This window comes from Taudactylus pleione, unplaced genomic scaffold, assembly GCF_031769625.1.
Source record: "Taudactylus pleione unplaced genomic scaffold, aTauple2 ptg000522l, whole genome shotgun sequence".
Lineage (NCBI taxonomy): Eukaryota > Metazoa > Chordata > Amphibia > Anura > Myobatrachidae > Taudactylus > Taudactylus pleione.
The window spans coordinates 2,268,601-2,278,567 of NW_028284924.1; the positions used below are offsets into that span (position 1 = coordinate 2,268,601).

The window sequence follows — 9,967 nt, forward strand, 5'->3', positions numbered from 1 at the left end:
GACCAAAACTGCTGTTTGAACAAATAGTTTAGATCAAACATTTAACAAACTTGTCTAAACGACCATTTTCATCTGTTTTCTGGCATCTAGGAGCAAATTACTGACCATCATTTACTCCTATACGTTACCAGATTTTCATTCCAACCAATCAACAAGTTGGATGGTTGGATGTAAGTTGGTCTAGTGTGTGGCCAGCTTTAGACACTGTCTGTGTAAAGTGCGGCTGGGACCCGGGAGACAGGATCTGCGTGGGCAGCGCAGCGGGCTGTGGCACTGTGACTGGGGACTCAGGCAGCAAGAATCAAGTAAGTGAGTGTCTGTCTGTCTGTCACAGTGTCTGGCAAGCCAAGCAAGTGGGGTCATTGCCTGGCGTTGGACTCGGCGGAGGGGGGGGGTGTTGAGGGAGAGGGGGGGGATGATAGATCTACTATGCATATATTTATAATGCTTATTTTTTATCACTGCCATGTTGGGGGGGAGGGGTGTGCTGAGGGAGCGGGGGATGATATATTTATAATGCTTATTTTTTATCACTGCCATGTTGGGGGGGGGGAGGGGTGTGCTGTCATGACAATAACATACCTCTTGGATAATTTCATATGTGGCACAGATCAAAATAAACACGTGTGCAACGATTTTCAAAATTCCATTAGTGCTAGATAAGTTCAGTGAAGCTAGAGCCTACAATGAGGAAAACACGTTATCATTTGTAGTAAACATAAATTCTGGTTACCAATATATATGATAAAACATGATTTAGTATACTTTTATTACATGAAAACAAGATAAATAATTTGACATATTTTTAAATATTTCAAAATATGAAGACGCTTAGACTTTCTTTTGATTCTCAATAGATTGTTATTTAGCTACAGATCTCTTTAAAAAACCAAACTAATTTAATACATTACTTTGTCTTTCTGGCTACTATCCTGTGCTTTTGATATCATTAGAGTAATTTGTCAGTTAACATGGAGGGACAGCTGTCCAGCACCATGTCGCTCTCACATAGTGGCAAGATGGCACCGTGCATGCCAGGGGCAGAACTCTGGGAGATAATGGAGGCACCTGCCGCCATGCTCCAGCACTGAAGGGGCACCTCCTCCATTGCCCACAATATATTCACCCCACTTAGGGCTGTAACTATGTACCCGGAGTGTACCACCACAGCCGCCCAGTACATGGCACCTCTTCCTGCAACCTGAGAAGCCACCATACACTAGTGCAGAGCTCCGTGTCAGACCATCAGCTGCCGCATCCGTCTATCTATAGTCTTTCCCCACTCATTGGTGTTGCTGCTCCTCATCAGCTTCTTTTGTCAATGTAACACATCCGGCACCCCCCTCACCCACAACTCTCTGTCTCACTCCTCCATGGCATGCCTATATTCTGTGCAACTGTGGGAGTATCTGCTTGTGAAATGTTACATTACAGTGGCTGTGCCGGGGGGGGGGGGGGGGGGGCACCAAATTAAAACTTGCCTCCGGGTGTCTGGGATGAACTTACGCCACTGTATACTACCCTACACTATCTGAAGCCTTGTACATGGGAATACAAGTAGTGCTTGCTAGAGGTAATGAGTCAGTGACACAGAGTTGTAGAACAGCCAATATAGTACACACTAGGGATATGTGCACTCTGCAAATGGAGATATGGGTGCACACTGGAACCTGCTAGCTGTAATAGGTAATGCAGATAGTAGCTGAGATGCACATTGATATATGTAGCCTGTGACAATGGATGACACAGCAGCCTGTAGGGATATTGCAGGAATCGCACGTTGCAGACAGAGAGACACACTGGTGTAGTTAGGATTGCAGAACACCAGACTGAACGCTGAGAGCAACAGGAGACTTGGAGCTGAGCACAGAGCAGAAGACCTGATTCAGCAAGGAACGCACGCTAGCACACGCACTCACCCGTCCGCTGCAAAAATATGCTAATCAATGCATATGCACAGAGACTGCAGCACAAGTTGCAGATGCCCTGCCCCATATTAAGCTGCCCATCTCCCTTTACTCACAGCCTGATCAGTACGCAAGATACCGTAAACATCGGTACCATCGAGAACCATCGGACCCATATGCCAATAGTGGTTGACCTGACCTGCCGCAGGATTTTGGATGCTTCCTGTGTACAGCTTATGGTATGGCTGCATATGCCGCCGCAGTGCCTTAATTATGCACGCCCCAATAACGGCGTCCCAATGCACAGGAACGCCTGCATTCGCCCGACCACCCCCCGTCACCATCCACAAACGGTACTTCCTGTCAATCAATGTCTGAAGGGGTCTGCGTACACGCTGCGTATGGTCTGCGTACACTTACCCTGTCACGCTGGCTAGTTCGCGCATGTGCAGTACGATGCATACGCAGTGCGAAAACATCGGCCGAGTGCGTGCGTTCTCTTACTTGTGTTGCTTGCTGAATCAGGCCCTGAATGCAATAGGACACTGGAAGTACACAGCTATAGCTAGAGATCTCAGGTGTACTGGAACACAATAGAATGTGTAGTGACAGGTAACTTGGAGCTGAGGGCAGGACTGAATACTGGAAGCACTAGGAGACTGGGAGCACTCAGCCTAGAACCAAAGATCACAGGAGCACTGGAACACACTTGAATGTCTAGCAACAAGCAACTTGGAGCTGAGCAGTGGACTGAGGGCCTGATTCAGAGATGTACGCTAATGCAATCGCAACTGCTAGAAGTAGATGAAAACTGATGAACTCTGGGATCTGAAAGCAGAGCTGCTAACGCTGGAGCCAGAAACATGTACGGTGAGCTGGCATTCAGCAGGTGCAGGGGAGGGGTTTAAAAAGGGCACTCTAGATAGTTATTGGTAGCACAGGTCATGTGGAAAGTAATTCCCTAGTGATGGGACAAATCCGGGGTCAGCTAACTAAAGCAAGATGGTGGCAGCCATGCCGTGCTACCAACATCCAGACACTATGAGCCGTATTCAATTAGAGCGGACCCGCGATACTTTTTCACCTCCCCGGACTTTCCACCTATTTCGCATGTTTTGCAGGCGGAAAAGTATCGCGCACATTTGAATTCAATTTGAAAGTACGCAATTTGAAAGTACGCAAAAACGGGACCCTGCAAAACTTGAACAGGCAGAAAGTACTGTCAGATTTGGGGAAATCAGCCTGACACCCCCCAAAAGATGCTCTGACATGGGGGTTAGCTATGGTTACCCCCGATTTGGCTTGCTGAAGGTATTTGGTGTTTTCAAACAGCCTCAATAGCTCAATAGCTGCTAAATAGCGTTTTGTATACGTGGTGCAGAATAGTATTTTTTTGTTGAAAATAACTTATCCCAGCAAATTTGGGGTACTTGAAAATGGGGGTCAGCATATTTAAAAGTTGCTAAATTAAAGTTTAAAAAATCGTGAAAAATGTACCTGCCGCAAACCCCTGCAATGATAAAAAACACCTGGGGCATACTTGGGGACCCCCCCAGAGTCAAGTTCGCTAGTGGGGTGCTCTTAAGTGTTTTTTGAAAAAATGTTGACACAGATTACCTTTGGGGGACTGTCTAAAGGCTGCACGGGGGTTCCTGCAACATTGCTCCCCAAACTCCCAATTCTGCACTTTTTCCCGCCTCCTATTCATAGGCGAAACTTTTCCGTCTATCACATTGCATTGACTTTACGCCTAGGCGGAAAGTCTTTCAAATTGAATACGGAATAAAATCAAAACAGGCGAAAATGACATCATCGGCGAAAAGTTTTCGCCAAAAACATGCGGAAACGGCTTTTCACTTCCAATTGAATACGGGCCTGTGTTATCACAGCATGTGAACCTTGGGAAGAGTGGCCAGTGTGAGCCCGCTGTGTGACAGAAATCCTGTGTGATAAACCAAAGCTGTAACATTTTGATGCATCAGTCAGTGGTCGAAGTGGACATTTGAAAGTGGGGGTATGGAAATATGAAGGGGCTTTACTTAGGCCAGCCCCCTTGATATTTCCATACCCCTACTTCCTCCCCTCACAGTACACACACCACACCTCTCAGTACAGCACACCACACCTCACAGTACAGCACACCACACCTCACAGTACAGCACACCACACCTCACAGTACAGCACACCACACCTCCATACCTCCCAACATTTGACAATCTGTAGTCGGGACATGCACTCCCGAAATGGGGCGTGGCCTACATGTAAAGGGGGCGTGGCCTAGCAGCACGCCCCATTTACATCACTATGGGGAGTGCCCAGCATCTCCGAGATGCTGGGCTTGCCCCCGGGCTTCCCCCCGTACTCTGAATAGATGGTGTGCGCAAGCGCACAGCATCTACTCTAGCTCTGTATACACACTGCTCTGCTATGCAGAGCAGCGGTGTATACTTTCCCCAACTGCCTCCCCCACCGCGGGACACCGCGGCCCGCGGTTGGGACAGCGGGACAGTCCCATAAAAACGGGACTGTCCCGCTGAATGCGGGACAGTTGGGAGGTATGCACCTCACAGTGCAGCACACCACACCTCAAAGTACAGCACACCACACCTCACGGTACAGCACCACTCCATATCTCACCTCACTGTGCTGCGCTATGCTCTGGTGACAACAGCACTCCCAGGCTCCATTCCCCTCACTCCACATTTTGAAATCAGTGATGGCCTCGAGCCAATGACAGTTCGTGGACCTTCAGCCCAGCCAATTAGAGGCGGCTACGTGGCCGTCCCGATTGGCTGCCGGTCCGCGAGCTGTGATTGGCTCGTGGCCAGAGCCAACTACTATATGCTGCCTGCTGCCCCGATTGGCTGCCGGTCCCGCGAACCGTGATTGGCTCGCAGCTGGAGCCAAATTTAAGCAGCCTGTTGACCAGAGCTGGGACAGTGACAGTCCCAGCGCAGGACAGGTGCCGAAGTGAAGTGCCGGTATGAAATTCCATTTCATACCGGCACACTTCCAGCATTGGCATCGGTCCATAAGACCTTTTTCCAATCTTCAGTAGTCCGTTGGAGGTGCAGAACTGCTTCCGTTCTAAGGGCCTGATTCGCACGCAGACTGAGCGATTGTTTGCCATTGCGCATGTGTATGCATCGCATTGCACATGCGCGAAGGCAGCTGTGCGATTCTGCAAACATTGCCGTGCGATCCCACAGACCACGGATACCCATTGCAGATTGATTGACAGGAAGTGACCATTTGGGGGTGTTGACGGGGGGTGGTTAAGGAACCGCAGGCGTGCCTGGGCGTTTGAACGCCATTACGTGGGCGTGCATAAATTAGCCACTGCACGTGCATACGCAGCCCTGCGTGGCAGAAGAGCTCCTTAGGCTGTGGCAGGTCTGACCTGCCGCAAGGGTAAAATGGCCACTGATGTCCTTCAATGTTACCGATATTTATGCGTGCATGCGATCGCACATGCAACTATGAAGGCAGCAGTGGACGTCTTTATGCTCGGGTGATCTTTGCTAACATTAGCATATTTTCACAGCTGCGAGTGTGGGAAAGCGCGGCTGCGTACACATTCGCATCCACCTTTGAATATTGGGAGTGGGGTAACACAGGGCCATCTCTTCCATTGTGATTGTTGAGCAGTTGCCCAAGGGCCCGAAGCTTGTAGGGGCCCGCCAACCCGCCCCCATGCAGCTGCGGCCAGTAGGTAAATTTGTGATATTTATAAGCCGGCTGCCGGTGCACTGTATTCCGATCTAACCTCCCCCACCTCACCCCACCCCACCCCCAGTGACGATTACTCACCTCAGTCCCAGTTTCACTTCATCCGCCGGCTTCAGACCAGTCAGACAGAGTCTCTCTGCATGTGTGGGAGGTCTGACGGGCATGCAGGAGGGTTTAATTTTATTGGCCATTTACATTTTTTCCCCATGAATGGATGGGTAGGGACCCCAGTGCATTGCTTTGCCCAGGGCCCACACTGCTGTTAAGACAACCCTGGGGTAACATTGACCTTGGACTATCCCAAAATGGATTCGCACATGTTTCACCCCTCTCGCACAGGTAGTTTGCTGTCACATAGCATTCAGAGAAGTTGTGTTTTTCCCGTGCGTCATAAAAATGATTAGTTGAAAAGTAGAACATTAACGTCCACCTCTGAATATTTTGGAGAATATTTGTAGGCTTTTTCACTTTCAGCTAACTTCCATGAAACAATTCTATTATATATATATAATGAGAGATAGATAGATAGATAGATAGATAGATAGATAGATAGATAGATAGATAGATAGATAGATAGATAGATAGATAGAGGCCTATTCATCATCAAAGGCCGTATGGCCTCTGATGATGAAATATTGAACTCGCTGTGAGGGATACTTAAGTGACCAACTCGCAGCAGGGGATAGATTAGTATCGGTTAGGATCTGTACAGATGTAGCTGCGTTATTTACCTCCTCCCCGTCGGCCCGGCTACGCATGTGTGCCGCGGGGGAGGTAGTGAGGAGACGGCGGAGGGATCCGCTCGGCTCCGTCTTCGCATCCCCGAAACTCCTTCCCATAGTTAGGAACAGGGCTTCGAGAGCAAGCACCGTCTGAAGATGGCGCTTGTTCTCAGCAGCAAACTCCGAAAACTTTTAGTTTTGGAGTTTGCTGAATACCAAGGGGGTCCCCTGATGATGAATGGCCCGGTAACGTAAACATGCGGAAACTAGCGTTTCAGCTTGGTTACCGGGCCATTTATCGTTTGATGAGTAGGCCCTATAGATAGTTATCAAAAAGTCAAACAAATTCTTTCCACCAGCAGATGGCGATATTGTACTACATATGACTATTGAATATAGGACCTCATTCAGAGCCGCTCGTAAGCGACAGTACGCTCGTTCCGAGCGATGTTCGCCCATCTTCGCATGCGTACGGTTTATAATACGCATGCGCGAACCAGTCAGTGCGGACGAAAATCGTTTGTTCGCTATATAGCGAATGCCTGCTATTTTGAGTGACAGGAGGAGGCGTATGTGGCTGGTAACAGGGGAAGGTGCTTGAAAACGGGGAGTGGAATTCCGAACGCAGGCGTGCTTAAAGGTCAAAACGGGCGTTTTGTGGGTGTGCATAATTAATACAGCAGCGTCATTGACCATGTCACTTGGTTGATTTATAGTCAGAACTGCTCGCAATATAGTGGTAGGAAAAACCAACCACAAGAATAGCGAGCAGTTCATACGCTGTTCGATGTACTCGATTAATCTAATAAATAGCGGACATGACGTATGATGCGAGTGGCCAGGGGGCGTATTTTTCAAATAAACGTCCGCATGTTTTGTTCGCTCGTTCAGACATAGAGGCGTCAACAGACCGCAAAGAGCGAACGGTTCATTTGAATAGCCACCCCCTTTTTCTGAACGCGAACGAGTGAGCGCTAATAGCGTCCGGCTCTGAATCAGGCCCATAAAACTGTATAAGCTGTCATTCGTAGCAGTTTGATGAATTAACACATTTACAAACCAGAAAACATGATTAACGTGTGTGATATGGGTTGGATACGGGATGCCAGGTCAGAATCCTGACAGAGTTAGGAAACCGACACCCGTCGGTAGGTATCCTAACCATACCCCTAACCCTCACTCCCAGCTCCCTAAACCTAACCTCCCCTCCTAGTGCCTGAATCTAACCTTCCCCTCCTATTGCCTAAACCTAACCCTCCCCTTAGTGACTAAGGGGCCTAATCATCAACACTAAAATAACGTTTTTAAGGACATTTTCTTTAAATAACGTTATTTTAGTATTCATGAAGCCACTTAGCACAGGAGCATGCGCACACAAACTTACCGCAGCTGTAGGCAGTGCTGCGCATGCGCTGGGTTTATGATTGTAACAGCACATGCGCAGCACTGATTACAGCTGCGGTAAGTTAGAGCAGGCAGGGAAAACTATCTCTTTCCCGAAAAGCTGTTATTGCAAAAATGACAACTTTTCGGAATAGATAGTTATAGAGAGGAGGAATGATGAATTCCTCCGGTAATTAGATAGAACTCCATGCGAGTTATAAACCTAATTACCTCCCTCGATATTTTAGGTATGATGAATAGGCCCCTAACCCTTTACTGCCGCGCTCATAGGTGCTGCTTTCACAATCTCCCTGGAAAGCTTTTTCAAAAGTAGGCGAGTATGCACTAAACATTTTAATCTTGGAGGCTTATTGTATAGCGATATACATTTTAAAATAGATTTTTGTAATTGAGTAATATCTAACCTGGTACATGTATGGGGATAGTTAGCAAAAACAAAATATACAAAATTCTTAATAGAATATTCACATTAATGGTCACCATTTGCCTAGGACACGAGAGTTGCTGTCTATGTGCATGTAGATCTGTGTTATTAATCGCAAATAGAGAAGCAACGTTCCCGTTTTGCTATAATTGATTTTGTAACCTGACAACCAGAGGCACTTTAAGAGAGGAGGGGCCCCGTGTGCAGGCTCCGATCGGGCCCCCTCCACTATGGCGCCGCAGTAGACTCTGGCACTATGCCAGAGCCTATTGCTCACGCGCAGGTCTCCGGGAATATGGCGACCGCGCCGTATTCCCAGGACATCTCTATTGCGCATGCCAGACCCACAGGGGAAATGGCCGCGGTGGCCATTTTCCCAGTGATTTCTGCAGCGCTGCAGCCAGCGCCGAGGCGGCGGTGAGGTAAGTATATAAAATTGGTTGCAGGGTGTGCAGTGCATGGGCCTCCATGGTGCCAGGGGTCAGTGTGCACCGCACACCTTGCACCCATTATAAATATGCCCCTGCTAACAACAATGCAGATCAGACCAAGGTCCTAAATACACTTGTACCCCTTTTCCACCAAAAACCTGTGTTTGACCTGAGTTTTCGGACATGGTTCCAACCCAGGTCAGATCCCGTTTACACTGCACCTTCGTTCAGGGTTATTCCCAGGTCAGCCCCATTCACACTGAACTGCCCTGCTAAACTTGTGAGGTCATAAAAAGTTGGATAACCTGGGTTCTCGCCGTTTACACTGCACCATTAGCCAGGTCCATCCTGGGTCCGACCCTGGTAGCTACCTGTGTTGGATTCCTGGGTTCATTTGACCAAGGTTATTTTTCAGGGACCCTTTTCCACTGAGCCACGAAAAAAATATTGCAAAATGTATTATATGTAATTAGTAACGTTGGAGTTGTGCATCTGTAATTTTTCCTTTTATATCTGCAACCTTAGGCCCTGATTCAGAGCCGCTCGCTGTTTGCAAGGGCTCGCTCTGAATCAGGGCTGAGTTTTTTTTTTTTTCCTGCCCGCTCGCTAAGCTGTGGGTGCCCACCCACAGCTTGTGCAAGCGGGCTGGAGATGGTCGCGATTATCGTGACCATCGGCATTGCGAGGAGACCCTGTGGTAGGGTCTCAGCACTCGCAATGCCGAGTGGACTTCCTGCTTCCTGCGCCGTGCGTGCGCACTGGGCCACCATCGACCCGCTTGCGAGCGCTATGCGCTTGCGAGCGGATCTGAATCAGGCCCTTAGTGTCTCAACAGGTAGCACCTCCCATTACTTATATGCAGGATCAGGGCCGCCATCAGGGGGGGACTGCCGGGACTGGAGTCCCGGGCCCGGACACTTGGGGGGCCCGCTCCTACCCCCCTGCTACCACACTGTAAAAGTGAGTGCCGGCCGCCCTCCTGCTCTGCCTACCTACACTGCGGCCGGCCCACACATGCCTTTGGAAAAAAGTTACAGGCCCTGCCGGGACCCGCTCCTTCCACCATGCTGCGGCCACCTAGTGTGGGTGACATGAGGGAAGGCGGAGCATAGTGTGGGTGACATGAGGGACAGGGGAGCACAGTGTGGGTGACATGAGGGACAGGGGAGCACAGTGTGGGTGACATGAGGGAAGGGGGAGCACAGTGTGGGTGACATGAGGGACAGGGGAGCACAGTGTGGGTGACATGAGGGAAGGGGGAGCACAGTGTGGGTGACATGAGGGACAGGGGAGCACTGTGTGGGTGACATGAGGGACAGGGGAGCACTGTGTGGGTGACATGAGGGACAG

The 9,967-nt window shown here is 49.2% G+C and overlaps 1 protein-coding gene across 1 annotated transcript in view; it reads right to left on the minus strand.

The window, feature by feature from the left end:
• The window catches only part of LOC148501281 (uncharacterized), a 161,408-nt gene extending 160,330 nt beyond the window's left edge, over nt 1-1,078 (minus strand). The window contains exons 1-2 of the mRNA XM_088450737.1: nt 995-1,078; nt 583-681 (exon numbers count right to left, since the gene is read on the minus strand). Of these exons, the coding sequence (XP_088306863.1) occupies nt 583-681; nt 995-1,078 (183 nt within the window). The remainder of the gene's footprint in view (nt 1-582; nt 682-994) is intronic.
• Nucleotides 1,079-9,967: the final 8,889 nt, after the last annotated feature.